The sequence below is a fragment of the Coniophora puteana genome, assembly GCF_000271625.1.
Source record: "Coniophora puteana RWD-64-598 SS2 unplaced genomic scaffold CONPUscaffold_2, whole genome shotgun sequence".
Classification (NCBI taxonomy): domain Eukaryota; kingdom Fungi; phylum Basidiomycota; class Agaricomycetes; order Boletales; family Coniophoraceae; genus Coniophora; species Coniophora puteana.
Genome location: NW_006913054.1, coordinates 1,702,059 through 1,715,554, shown reverse-complemented (window position 1 = coordinate 1,715,554; position 13,496 = coordinate 1,702,059). Strand labels below are relative to the sequence as shown.

At 53.1% G+C, this 13,496-nt stretch overlaps 4 protein-coding genes across 4 annotated transcripts; 2 read left to right on the top strand and 2 right to left on the bottom strand.

Moving 5' to 3' along the window:
* Positions 1-26: 26 nt before the first annotated feature.
* On the bottom strand, positions 27-2,256 carry CONPUDRAFT_117787 (uncharacterized protein). The gene is made up of 5 exons (XM_007766556.1): positions 2,025-2,256; positions 1,542-1,969; positions 1,246-1,474; positions 258-1,184; positions 27-206 (listed from the first exon to the last, which is right to left on the bottom strand). Exons 1-5 carry the CDS (start codon positions 2,163-2,165, stop codon positions 153-155), a joined length of 1,779 nt encoding a protein of 592 aa, XP_007764746.1. The 5' UTR covers positions 2,166-2,256; the 3' UTR covers positions 27-152.
* Positions 2,257-2,294: 38 nt separating this feature from the next.
* CONPUDRAFT_117785 (kinesin-domain-containing protein) lies at positions 2,295-6,402 on the bottom strand (the record flags this gene model as incomplete). Its single annotated transcript, XM_007766555.1, has 8 exons — positions 2,295-3,084; positions 3,134-3,285; positions 3,340-3,472; positions 3,526-3,978; positions 4,031-4,446; positions 4,493-5,130; positions 5,197-5,838; positions 5,888-6,402. The coding sequence occupies 8 exons, from the start codon at positions 6,400-6,402 to the stop codon at positions 2,500-2,502; spliced, it is 3,534 nt and encodes a 1,177-aa protein (XP_007764745.1). The 3' UTR covers positions 2,295-2,499.
* Positions 6,403-6,597: 195 nt separating this feature from the next.
* Positions 6,598-7,231, top strand: CONPUDRAFT_134997 (Elf1-domain-containing protein). Its single transcript, XM_007766554.1, has 3 exons — positions 6,598-6,700; positions 6,753-6,878; positions 6,943-7,231. The coding sequence occupies exons 1-3, from the start codon at positions 6,634-6,636 to the stop codon at positions 7,086-7,088; spliced, it is 339 nt and encodes a 112-aa protein (XP_007764744.1). The 5' UTR covers positions 6,598-6,633; the 3' UTR covers positions 7,089-7,231.
* A 305-nt stretch (positions 7,232-7,536) lies between these two features.
* CONPUDRAFT_48655 (kinesin heavy chain) lies at positions 7,537-11,281 on the top strand (the record flags this gene model as incomplete). Its single annotated transcript, XM_007765902.1, has 16 exons — positions 7,537-7,568; positions 7,652-7,843; positions 7,906-7,916; positions 8,010-8,083; positions 8,135-8,291; positions 8,348-8,491; positions 8,547-8,776; positions 8,829-9,461; positions 9,511-9,759; positions 9,814-10,078; positions 10,124-10,191; positions 10,251-10,400; positions 10,449-10,610; positions 10,670-10,810; positions 10,871-11,057; positions 11,118-11,281. 16 exons carry the CDS (start codon positions 7,537-7,539, stop codon positions 11,279-11,281), a joined length of 2,859 nt encoding a protein of 952 aa, XP_007764092.1.
* Positions 11,282-13,496: the final 2,215 nt, after the last annotated feature.

Below are 13,496 nucleotides of genomic sequence, written 5' to 3'. Positions count from 1 at the left end.
CGCTTACGTAACACCACGAACTCTCAGCAAATCCTAGTAGTTCAAGCAGAGTTTGTGTAGTACAATTGATGTATGTACACTGATTAATAGCCTCAGTCTTCCAAATCCCTATCGTACCGCAAGTCCCAGACGAAACAAAGCCCACAGTCCGCCTACATCGTGAACACGTGGATGTGCTTCATGTCCCCGTTCGAAAACGCGGGATGCTAGCCCGATGTCAGCACAGACCATATGCAAGAAATAAAGAGAAAACGCACCTCGAGCCCGATCAGACGCTCTTCGTCAATCATCACGCCAGAGTACGGCCCCATCCCGGTCGGCTCGGCTAGTCTGTACGGTAGGAAACTGACGACGGGGGTCACAAAGATGCTCTCCGCGACCCGGTCTACGTTCGTGTGGACCGTCACCCGGGCTCCCCCCGCCGACCGCACCCCGTTGTCGAGCTCTGACGGCGACATGGCCGGAGGCCCATGGCAGCTCGACGGACTACCACAATCGGACGGAGACGCCGGTGCAACATGCGAGCTGTACGCAGGCGCTGACCTCGAACCGGACTCTCCGTCCCCACTTGCGGACGACGTCGCGAAAAAGTCCTGCCGGCGCGTGTTCCTCACGTTAAAGTCCAGCACCTGCACGCGGTGTCCTCGTTCCGCCACCGGCAAGATGGGCACGACCCAGCGCATGCCGTGCACGTACCGCAGCCACTGGAACGGTGCCAGCTGCGGGAGGAACCGCGTCTTCATCGGCCCCCAGCTGTGCCACAGCACAGTGGCGCATTCCTGAAGTTTCTCTTCGCGGTACTTCCGAATGTACTCCATCGGCAGACTATTCTTGAATACCACACAGAATCGTGGCATCGACCCCGGCATGTCCTGCGGCTGAGTGCGGTACTGCATCGAGACGACATGTAGCCGCTCATCGTTGTTCGGGGCGAATGGCACGCCGGCAGGAACACGCGCGACAAATGGACCGGTGTGCGCTGTTACGCCGACGACTTGCACACGAGGCTGTAGTGGTGGAAGCTGGAGCTTTGCGACATGAACGGGCACGCGTGATGGGTTTGGTGCGTCGAATGTGAATATCTCGATCGATCCTGGGCCGGCTGCGCAGGTGATGATGTAGGCGCGTGAAGAGAGGAAGGAAAAGTCCCATGTAAGATGTGGAAGGTCGTAGTGGCTTCGGTCCTAACAATGAAGATTAATGAACACCTTTTGAGCCTGTAAATGAATGACAAGGGCCACGCACAACGAGTATGCTTCCGTCATGCCAGTTCCATATCACAATGCGTGGTCCACGCTCAAACTCGGAGTAAAAGAGCATGCCGACCACATCATCGACGATCTGAATAAACGCGCTATTGAGCGGAAACTGGACAGAGCACGTCAGCGTCGGCAGACGCGCTTCGGGGTGCGGCTCGTTCGTAGATATCGCACGCAGCACAAGCGTAAGCGTGTCTGGCATCCCAAAGTTGAGCCTGCCCGCCCAGCCGCGTAAATGTCGGTCAGCCGCCTAAACTGAATCAACCGCACACACGCACTCACTCATCGGATTTCACGAACACGATCAGGTCCTGCGACGGATCAATGGCAAAGTCCCGCGTCGTGATGCCGATGTCGTCCCTCGTGAGCGTCCTTGGGCCCTCGTCGCCGGCCGCGACGCCCGTGCCGGTGCTGGGCAGCCACGTCGCCATGAAATGGCGCGAGCCCGCGACGATGAAGTCCGTGCTGGCCGTCTTGGCGAAGACGCCACCGACGAGCTCGTACGCCTGGCATGAGCCGGGCATGGGCACGATGTGCTGCTTGCTCCACTCGAGAAAGTGCCACGCGCGTCTTCGTCGCCGGAGAAGCAGCAGGCGCTCGCCCGGGGAGAGCGTGCTGGGCGGGCCGTCGACCATGCCGTCGAGGGCGAGCTCGATGATGTATTGCAGCTCGAGAGCATCGTCTATAATGTGCTTGAGCCGGTGACAAACCTTCAACAGGGTCAGCACAAGAACACAGTGTACACACGCGGTGGAGCAAGCGCACCGAGCAGCACCTGAGTATTGTGCAATGATCTACATTCCGGAGGACTTCAATGATGAGCTCGGAGGGCAGGTCGAAGAGGCTAGAGCGACAGGCCTGCTCGACACAGCCGCTGGTTAACTCCGAAAAATTCGGTGCAATCATTTAGTGGTGTTGCCTGCTACCGCGGGTGACAGGTAGGATGTGTGTATTATCCGCAAGGGAAGAAAAGGTGGAAGTGAAGGTGGATTAAAAGGAAAAGGACCAGCGAACGAGAGTGGAGGTGAGTAGGTGGGCAGCGAGGGAAAAGGGGAGTCGAGGCTGGTGCTAGAATTGTCCGTGCGGGGTCATGTGGGGACCGGAACGACGTCGAACGACTGTCAGCTCTTTCCCTCGTGTGTCTGGTGCCGTAATGCGTCCGATAAGATAAGTACATGAACAAAAATAAAGACATTAATCAATGCTAGTCCTATAGATGGGTATGGGAAACAACAGAAGATCATCGAATCCTCCTCAGCTGCCGCGTCGGCAGCGTGTTCGTTGGCTTCTCCGCCAGCGTACCCACTCCGGGCAGACCGGACTTTGTTGACGCGGCCTTCTTCAGTGGTGGTGGTGGTGCAGATGCAGGCGCGGGCGCAAGTGCTGGAGGCGGTGGCATGGCTAATGTCGTGGTCGAAGAGGCCGAGGACGACAACGAGATGGGCGGTGTTGGGTTAGGCTGTTGTAATTCCGGTTCTGGTTCTGGTTCGCAAACGGACTCTGGAGATGGTGTTCGCTCGTCTTCCATATCCACAGGGCTATTCGTTCCACGAGAGGAAGCTCTCGACAAAGCTGATAATGATCTTTCAAGGCTTGGGATCTTAGACGAATCTCCCCCCTTCCAAGACTTGAGGATAGCATCGCGGCTGCCGGTGAGCTCCCAATGATCGACGTATTCCCACTCCCTCTTCCGTGGCGTCAAGCCAGTGGACACATCCTCTTTCGTACCGTTGTCAATCAACAACTTCGTGCTCTCCTTCAACGTGCCGAGTTTACTACCAGCTTCGCGGTGATACTGGTCCGCCACCTGTGTCAAAGCGCCAGTCTGAGGAGAGGGTCAGTCTTGAGCGCCAAGAGGAAGGTAAGATTGCTACCTCTGAATTGACTTTTCCAACATGGCTTTCGACATGGCGCGAGCTAGACGACAGCCCGTGCTGCAATTGTCGCAGATCTGCATCGACATCCAGCGACATTGCACTTGTGGCATCAATTCGCGCTCTCTTCGCTCTATTATGGCGGTCGAGACCTATAATAGGTGATTAACAGGTGACAAGATGTTTCCTGGAGGATATGCACTAACCTCCCATGAACGACGCATTGAGGCTCTGCGCGTTCCGTTGCAATTCGCCGGAGTATGTACTTGTGGCAGTCGTAACAACGGTCTGTACTCCAGCAAAACTGTCTTCAAGAGAAGTCTTGGCAGTTCCGAGAGACTGTTCCCGTCACCCGTCAGCATCATGAACCGTAAGGGGTGGATATGACAGACCTTCAAAGCCCCATCTCTGGTACGCTTGGCTTCCACACCTCTCTCGCGATACTGAGAAGCCGCTTCAGCGTGTCTCGTTGAGAGCTCTGCCATCAACTCCCTGTGCTGCTGCGCATGCTTTTTCATCTCTTCCTCGCCCTTGGCATTGTCGTGAGCCACAAAGCCAAAGGTCGAACACATGTCAGAGTCGCGGCTTGCTACGAAACCGGCGAGCAGATCGGATATCTGCTTGACCAGCTCGTCCTTGGCTTTCTGGGACTTGGCGCGCTCCGCTTCGAGAAGCTTGGTTAGCTGGGTGTTCTGGGCTTGCAGACGGGCAATCTCGATTTGCGACATCTTCTCAGCGGTGGTCGACGCTTGCGATGATATCTGCTCGTCTTCTTGTATGTTGGTCATGGCATCGGACAACATTGAGCTCATGAGTTGATCCATGTTCATGAAGGCGTTTTCAATCTACCGAGCGTCATGTTAGTGCGCTATGGTGGGTCGTACAAGCCGAACTCACAGCGGTCAAGTTTGCCAAATTCGAATCAAAGCTCTCTTTGGAAACAGTCTTGCAGGTAGAACGCAGAGACTCGGACCAAGCGACGAAGCCACTCTTGAGTGTAGTCTGTGACTCCTGTACAGCGTTCTGCATGACCACGAGAGCATCGGCAGAGACCTCGTCCTTGGTCTGGATGACTTTGAGCGAGTCCTGGACGCGTTTAAGTTGGTGATCGATGCGCTCAGAATGACTTGACATGGATTCAAGTTCCTTCGTTTGAAATTGCTTAATCTCACTTCGCAGTTTTTCCGCATGGCTGCTGAACGTCTTGTTGAAGGCCTCTAGTGCAGAGGTCAGCCTCTGGACATCCGAACCTATGGATCTCCCATATGTAGACACGGCTTTCGCATTTGAGTTAAACTGGCTGGTCTTGCGCTCTGCAATGGTGAGCATTATACATATCGATCAAGTTACACAACTTACGAATTTTGTCGAAAAGGCTGCTTAGATCAGTGACACTCTCCCCTGCAACGAGCTTCAGCCCTGACGCGACACCGTCCAGGGTTTCTTCGTTCGTTTGGTAGGCTTGACGAATAACAATCTCCTCCTCCAGTGCACCTTTCGCTGCTTTCAGTAGCCCATCACGGACCGCCAGCTCACCCCTTGTCTCCTTCAGCTGTTCCTTTGCCTCCTTCAGTTCTCCGTCCCTCTTCATCAGCAGCCCAATACTCTGCTCAAACTCCTCCCTCACGTTCCTCAGGTGGCTTTCCACGATCTCCACCTGCTTCTTTGCCTCATGCATCTCCGTCTGCCGCAGCTCTTGCTCAGCGCTAAGCTGGTTCCATGTTTCCTCGGAAAAGAATATGCCGTTCTTCTCGCGTGCGGCGAGGACGTCAGCCTTCAGGCGTTCGATCTCGGCGATGTACTCCTTGAGGAGGGAATTTCGGTTCATGCGTTGGTTCACCTCGGGTTTGTTGCGGATGGACTTGGCTCGTAGGGCATAATCAAGGGTCGAGAGTGTTTCCTCCATATTTGAGCGCGCAGGGGATATCGTCGCAATGATGCAAGTCTTGGTCCGCCCACCAAGGGAGTCTTGAAGCAAGCGAGTGAGCTTCGATTCTCTACGACGTCGAAGATGTATTGACCCCTTTAGAACACTTAAGCATGTTATTCAAGACACGGCTTACCGATAGGGTATATGCGACGATTTGTCCACAAGGGCGTTTATCACTCGACCGAGTGTCAAAAGACTCTGGTTGATCATGCCAGCCTCTCTCGCTCGCTTATTCTCAGCTCCCGACCGGCCAATGTTCTCTGAACCGGCCAAGTCAACCAAGTTGAGTTTGCCCACTTTAAGCAGGTCATCGCCCATGGTTGACTTCTCCTTTATGTGCACGGTGATAGAGAAAACGGAATGAGAACGACTTGAATGGTCGTTGAACTTCGTGGCTGCGATCTGCCTCCGGTGGCTGCCCTTAGTCAAAAGAGCAAGGGCGTCTTTAGAGTCCTTGACAGGAATTTCTTCTAGACCCTGAATGAAGACGCCCTTTTTCCCTGAGTCATCGAAGATTTTCAGGCCTCCTTGACCGTTATCTGGAGCGCCTCCCTTGCCCATAGGCTGAGCAGAGCCCGCAGGCGGTGCGAGCTCATTCGCGAGAAGGTCACGAAGTTCTTCGTTGTACAGTTCAACAAAGGAGATCTTGACACTGTAGTCCGCTGCTGAAGTCTCGAGTTGGTGGAATAGCCTGAAGAGGACGCGAGGAATCATTCCGGCATTTGCAGATGGGTTACCCATAGGCGTCGGCGTGAGATCGCCTTGCATAGTGTAGCTAGAGTGCAGCATCAGAGTGAGCCGGGTACAATGATACTGTAGCCTACGTTTTACCAGTGCCGGTTTGACCATATGCGAAGAGTGTGCAATTGTACCCCATGAGCACCTCGTTAAGCATAGGACTCACGACATCGTGGTAGATCATTGCCTGGTCCGCTTCCGGTCCAAAAACAAGATCAAATGGATATGTTCGCGTGGGGGCGAGGGTAACGACTCCGAGACTCGAGACGGGGATGGCGGTCTCAATGGTAACGTCTTGACTCTTCGCCCCAGCGGAGGTTGCGATTATGGGCGAGTTCTCTTGAATCTCGCGATCGTTCCTGCGCCTGCAGCGTATGACAACTTGTATGTTGGTTTCACTTTCGCCTTGTGGACTGGACTTGACGAGGCGCGAGGATGATGATGATCCAGCTGTGGCTGTAGAGCTGTCTGTCCGGACTTCGGACGCTGGTGTAGGAGCTCGCTGGGCATTGGCGTTCGAGGTGGCAATGCGAGACCTTGAGGTAGGTAGAGATGTTGGAGTTGCGCGCGAACGTGACGAAGGGGGTCTGCGGGATGCCATTGTCGGCGACGGCGGGTATGTGGTGGGGAGCCGTTGGTCGTTGGCCGAAACAGTGAGCGCGACTGAATCAACAAAGCAAAATACGCTTGACGCGTTCTCGTCACGAGTATCCGTGGGAAATCAATGAGCACGCCGCCGGCTCGGCTTGTGGATAGAACAAGTCCAATTGGCGCTTGCATTTACTGCAGCTGCCTTGCGCTTGTCTATTAGGGTTGCCCTAGTGCTACCACCATGGGCAAACGAAAAAAGTCGTCGAGAAAGCCCGCCGCTGCAGCGGCGAGGAGAAAACAACCGCTTGGTATGTATTTCACTGTGCAAGCACCTGCTCATACGATTCTAATTCCACCCAGACACCACCTTCACGTGTTTGTTCTGCCACCATGATAATTCTGTGACTGTTAGAATAGACCGCAAGGAGGGCATAGCGCAGCTGGCATGCAGGATATGCGATCAGCGGTATCAGAGCAAAGTCAACCGTACGTCTCGATTCCTTAGCTCCTGACCCCTGTTGTCTGGTGCTTATGTTGGTCGTTTGACAAGATTTGACGGAGCCCATTGATATATATTCGGAGTGGATAGATGCTGCAGACGCCGCCCAGAAGGAGCAAGAGACGGCTCGGCGGACTGTTGCATCTTCGAGTCGACGCGTGCCAGCTCCTCCGTCGATCGGAAGCGACGACGAGTAATGCTTTTGCAGCACATATGTACTGGCGTACGGGGCCAAGTTGCATATTTTCGTACCCTAAGTATACAGCCCATTTTGCATATCAAGTTGCATGTAATACTCTAGCGCTTAGCATTGAGCCGTACAATGTTAATTTTGTAGCCCTTGTCTGATTTTCTTTCTCAGAACATTGCGCAGAGCAAAGTGTAGGCAAGAACTGTCGTAAGCTATCGTAAGCTACAAGTGTCAGCAGCCACTAGTACTGAGACTGAATTGGAAGGGCAGGCTGGCGCGCCGTGCTGCCTTCCACCGCGACACTCATTTTGGTAGCAGCAGCCAGCAGTTCCTGTCGCGATCACCTCTCTCCTTTGTCGGTCGCAGGCCCCGTACCTTCTGCTACGCTTGAGGCCCTCCTACTGCCGTCAGGCTCTCGCTAGGCTCTCATCTCTCCAGCAGACGGATCGGCGATCATGTCTTCGACCAACATCAAGGTTGTCTGCAGGTAAGCAAGCAATCAACTACTTCCAGCTCACATATCTCCTTCCGACACTTCGCTCTCTTCCTCCATATCTAATACCATGCCAGGTTTCGACCTCCCAATGCTCTCGAACTGAGAGAGGGCGGCGATATTGTCGTCGCCTTCGATGATTCCTTCACAACCGTACAGATGAAGAACTCCCAGGCAATCTCAGGCCCGGAGAAGGCTGGTTTCACGTTCGACAGGGTCTTCCCTATGGGCACCCAGCAGCACGAAGTCTTTGACTATGGCGTGAAAGAGTGAGCTATCCCATTTCACGTGTCGCGTCGCGCATGACGCTAACGTGGCAACACCTTTTCAGCATCGTAAAGGGTATGTTTCTCTAACTTAAATCGCGTCATTACGGCGTCGCACACTCTTCCCATCGCCCATATCCTTTCGATCTCGGTTGACGTGTGCCGATAGATGTCTTGGACGGATACAATGGCACTGTCTTCGCGTATGGTCAAACTGGTAGTGGAAAGACATTCACGATGATGGTACGCACTTCCTCCCTCCACCAACAAATCACGCGTGCTCACTATTGTCAGGGTGCCGACATCGACTCGGAAGATTTGAAGGGAATCATACCACGCATAACGGAGCAAATCTTCCAGTCCATTGTAGAGTCAGAGTCACATCTCGAATACGTTGTCAAGGTGTCCTACATGGAGATCTATCTCGAGCGCATTCGCGATCTTCTCGCACGTAAGTGCTGCTTTTGCTAAAAGTCTATTGCATGCCCAATCTCACAACTTTTGAAGCCCAAAACGATAACCTGCAAGTGCATGAGGAGAAATCAAAGGGCGTCTATGTCAAGAACCTGTCAGATTACTACGTGAGCAGTGCGCGAGAGGTGTACGAAATCATGCGTCAAGGTGGTGCTGCTCGTGTTGTCACGTCGACTAGTAAGCATTCATCTATCCTCTGAAAGCCTTCCAATGCCTTATTTTTGTGGTGCAGATATGAACGCCGAGAGTTCACGATCACATTCCATCTTCCTCATTACGATCCAGCAACGAAATACTGAGTCTGGTGCTCTGAAGACCGGTAACCTCTATCTCGTCGATCTGGCTGGTTCCGAGAAAGTCGGTAAAACTGGCGCGTCGGGTCAGACCCTCGAGGAAGCGAAGAAGATCAACAAGTCTTTGTCTGCGCTTGGTATGGTCATCAATGCACTTACTGACAGCAAAGTACGTCTGAAATGACATGATCTTTTGACCTCGCACTGATACCTTCCTTCAGGCCAAACATATCCCTTATCGTGACTCGAAGCTTACGCGTATTCTGCAAGAATCTCTTGGTGGTAACTCACGGACAACTCTCATCATCAACTGCTCACCGTCGGTGTATAACGAATCTGAGACGTTGGGCACTCTCCGGTTCGGTATCCGTGCAAAGTCTATCAAGAACACTGCCCGTGTCAATGCCGAGCTTTCCCCACTGGAACTCAAGGGTCTGCTTTCGAAAGCAAACATTGCAAACACCAAGCACCAGACGTATATCCAAGCCCTCGAGGCCGAGCTTGCTATATGGCGTTCTGGTGGACAGGTCGACCAGGCAGACTGGACAACCGCTGATAAGCCGATTGCGCCCAAGAAATCGGCGGCAGCCTCGCCTACACCTCCTTCTACTCGCAGCATGACCCCTGTCAACCCACTTGTTGAGGGCATCAAGAATGAAGCTGACAGCCGCCCTCAGACGCCGACTGTAGTTGGCCTCGACAAAGATGAGAGGGAGGACTTCTTACGGAGAGAGAATGAGCTCAGCGATCAGTTGGCTGAGAGGGAGAGCGCTTTGACTGGCGCCGACAAGCTTGTCAAGGAGCTCCGGGAGGAATTGACTTTCCTCAAGGAGCAAGAGACTTCTTTGTCAAACGTGTGTGCAGTCGCTTTTGTCAGGGTAACATTACTGAGAAGCTTTGCAGGAGAACAAATTAATGTCTGCTAACCTCAACGAGCTCCGTCTTCAAGTTGAACGTCTTGACTATGACAACAAGGAGAGCAGCATTACCATCGACATCCTGAAGGAGCAGAACCAGGATGGCAAGAATGAGCTCGACGAGCTTAAGAGGGTTATCACTGAGCTTCGCACCTCTCAGAAGGATGCTTCTGCCGAAGACAAGGAAAGGCGCAAGCAGGAGAAGATGGCTTTGATGATGGCTAAGTTTGACGCTGTAAGCCCAACATCCTGGCCAACACGTTCGGAACTGATGTTATATGGTCTCCAGCAAGGCGCATTCTCTGAGAAAGACGAACAGCTTCGTCAGCTGCTGGCCAAGCTTGATGCCATTGACTCCCAGGACGCTGTGGCAAACCTCAGCGTGGACGACGTGGTAGCTGCTCGCCGCTCGCTTACCGAGAACCAGTCATTAGTCCGCGAGACCGTTGATCGTTTGCAACAGAGTCAGGAAGAGGCTGAGATGATTGCCCGCCGGCGTGACGAACTTGAGACTCGCCTCAATTCTTTGGAAGCTGAGTACGAGGAGCTGCTAGGTATTTGTGACACAGTCGATCTCTACACCATGCTAACCTCTTGAGCAGAGAAGACTATTCACGACGAGGAAACGAGCAATGTTGACGCCGGTGACACGATGGCTGAGTTCAAGGTTTGTCTTAGTAATCTATCTTTCGAGCTCTTTAATCTTCTTCGCGATGTGTATGACAGAGCAAACTTGAGACTCAATATGCGGCTAAGAGGGACGCCAGCATTGCCGAAGTCGCAGACCTGAAGCAGCAGATGGAGATCAAGAGCAACGAGATCCGCTCGCTAAATGCCACGATCGACAGCCTCAAAAGCGTGAACGAGGAACTCAAGGTACTTCAATGCAGTGACTGAGTGGGACAAAGCTAACACCCATTTCAGCGCGCATTTGCAGTGACGTCTGCCGGTATTGAGGGCGGCAAGAACCTGGCCGAGAGCGCTCAGGATCTCGAGCGGACACGCAAAGCCATCAATGTTCAATTGGCCGAGTTTGATGGAGTTAAGAAGAGCCTCATGCGTGACTTGCAGAACCGATGCGAGAAGGTGAGAAGGCGCCTGTTCAAGCTACAATCGAGCTACAAGTCACTTAATTTTTTCTACAGGTCGTTGAGCTTGAGATCCAATTAGATGAGATTAAGGAGCAGTACAACAATGTCATTCGCAACAGCAACAGCAAGGCCCAGCAGAAGAAGATGGCGTTCCTCGAACGTAATCTAGAGCAGCTGACTCTTGTGCAGAAGCAGGTGAGTTGCACGGGTCATAAGTTGTCTGCTTCGTCCGCCGACCCTGAACATCTATCATAGCTCGTGGACCAGAACTCTGCCTTGAAAAAGGAGGCCGGCATTGCGGAGCGGAAGCTGCTTGCACGCAACGAGCGGATACAGAACCTTGAGACACTCTTGCAAGATGCTGACCGTCGTCTAGCCGTCCAGAATCAGAAGTTTGAAGCCCAGTTGCAGTCGGTTAAAGACAGACTGGATCAAGCACGAGGTAGACCGGACCGATATCCTTCATTCAAACGATGTGCTAATAACATTGAATTTTCAACAGCCCAGAAGGCGTCCACCACAACGTTGGGCTTTGGACGAATTGCCAAACCCTTGCGAGGTGGAGGAGGGTCTGCGGCAGCTTCTGGTGTCAGTGGTGGCCCTGTAGCAGGAGGCGCCTCGTCGGCGAACCCATTGGCCAGACTGCAGAACGAAGACGGAGGGTAAGTGACATGTTGCTGCCTTGAGGTCGTGTACTGATGCTTGGATGTCGTGATCGTGTACGCGTCGGACCACAGTGGTGGTGAGTTTGAGATTTACGTGAGTCTTCCGTCGGACATACTAACCGGTTCACACAGCAAAGCGGGCGTCGTGGTTCTTCACTTCTCGATAGACACAGACAGGATTTGCGACTGCTCTGCTCTGATACCCTCCCCTGTCCCTACACCGTCATCGTTGGCATTTAATATCCATCGTTTCCTTAATGCAAGCCCTTCAGACACACTGCGGGGAGCTTGTCAGTACTATCTGAGATTGTATACTAAGCCATTTTTACCATTTATGGATGAGAGGACGTCATCGCGTGTCCAGATCCGGTCGGAGAAAGAGAGCCTTTGAACGTTGTGTTTTTCATTTATTCGTGGAGATTGGCGGGCCTGCGGTGGGGCGCATGGTGAGGAAAGCCGGCGTCGGCTGTCCAACATGCAGAAGCTTCAAAGAAGACAAGAAGACATGGAATGGAAACTCTGGGTCGATGGAAGACGGGAGTTGGGATACGAAGCACGCGCATCAAGCCAGTTGCGATGAGCGGAACGCGTCAACGGAGCCGGAGCAGGAATAAGGTTGGCGTCGGGCAGCCCGTTTTGGATAAGCGAGCGATCGGCTTCTGTGAACAGAAGGCAGATGGAAAGACGGCGGCATCAAAGTCGGAACAAAATTGGGGGAGGGCACGCACCAAAATTAATGGGACTTCCTGAAAATTTATTTCTTAGGCGAACTAAGCTGATTTGACGGGGACCTGGCCAAGCTGAGACGTCACAGGATATGTTGGGCGCCTGGCCTAAAGCCGATGCATTCGCGTACCGTACGGGTCAACGGAAGCAAATGCGAACATGGTTGGCCTAATAATTCCGCTCCCTCCATTACATACCCTCTCCTTACCACTCATTTTCACCCATCCACTCCTCTCTTGCCGGCCACGCGTTCGACTCGTCGCGTTGATTGACTCTCCTAACTTCTTGCAACCAACGCCGGAGACCTCGGCTCCGCAAGCGCGCTCCTAGATAGTCATTCATTGGTCAGTTATCCCTCCGACCCTGCACGCGCCCTCGAACCAAGAAACAACACGCTTTCCCCGTCACTCTTTCCTTTACCTCTCTCTGGACGCGTCTTTCTAGCCGGGTCTCCACCCGCTCCTCATTTAAACACGCGTCCATACTGACAGTCACTGTTTGTTTCTTCCAGTTACCTTCTCGCAACATAGCTCGTCCATATATAATAATATCTTTCATCTGTCAGTTCTCTTCTTTCCCTCGTTGACTGGAACCGTACTCATCTCGTGCGTCAGTGCACAAATTTTGGTCATTATACCTTAATGTCAGCTCGCCCAGGAGATACTTCGCGCAAACCATCTGGTTCGTCAACTCGCTCCTCGCGCCACACTCCCTCTCCCTCGCCTGGTCATGTACGTATTTTGTGGCGTATGAACGTCCGTTCGGCACGTTGAAACCCTTCTTTTGAGCAGTCTCAAAAAGCTCTCAGCGGACAAGCAGCCAACGCCATGTTTGGAGTTGGCATGACTAGTGGACAAGGATTAAAACCTTTGAGCGCTGGCTGGCAGGTAAGCTTGTCTTGATTCAACACGTGGAAGCTTGTTGTAAAAACACGTTCGCGCATAGGTTTGGTCGACTCCGTCTAAGAATTCTGCGTCGGGACTTACGAGTAACGAACTATCACCGCGTCAGATGGACAACGGCTTTCGAGGCGGTATCGGCGACAACTGGAACGCGACGCGTCCATCAGGAAGTAGCTGGGATGAGATGGTGGAGAGTGCGCAACAGCAACCGGAGTATATCCTAGTACGTTTCACGTTGCTCTAAGATGGAGCGAGCTGTTCTGAAACGTTGAGGCAGGATTCGAGCTCGGCGTTGTCGTTGCAACAGGCGAGAGCGAGAACGCAACAAACTCTGCCTCATCCTCGCGCTGCGGTAAGGTTGCCTTTTTTGGTTGGGTGTTTCCTGTATTCAATTTCAAAAGGATGATCGGGCCTCGGCAAAGTCCGGGCAGTATTCGCCTCAGCGCTTCGACAATGCGTCAGGGAACGAGTCCGCACAGCACCGGTATCCTGCCTCGTCCTCAGCACACTCCACCACCGCGTTTGGTGCTCAAGCCGGCAGTTATGAATCTCTTCCTTTGTCTGCAGTCGTTGAGAACGAGCTCTCTA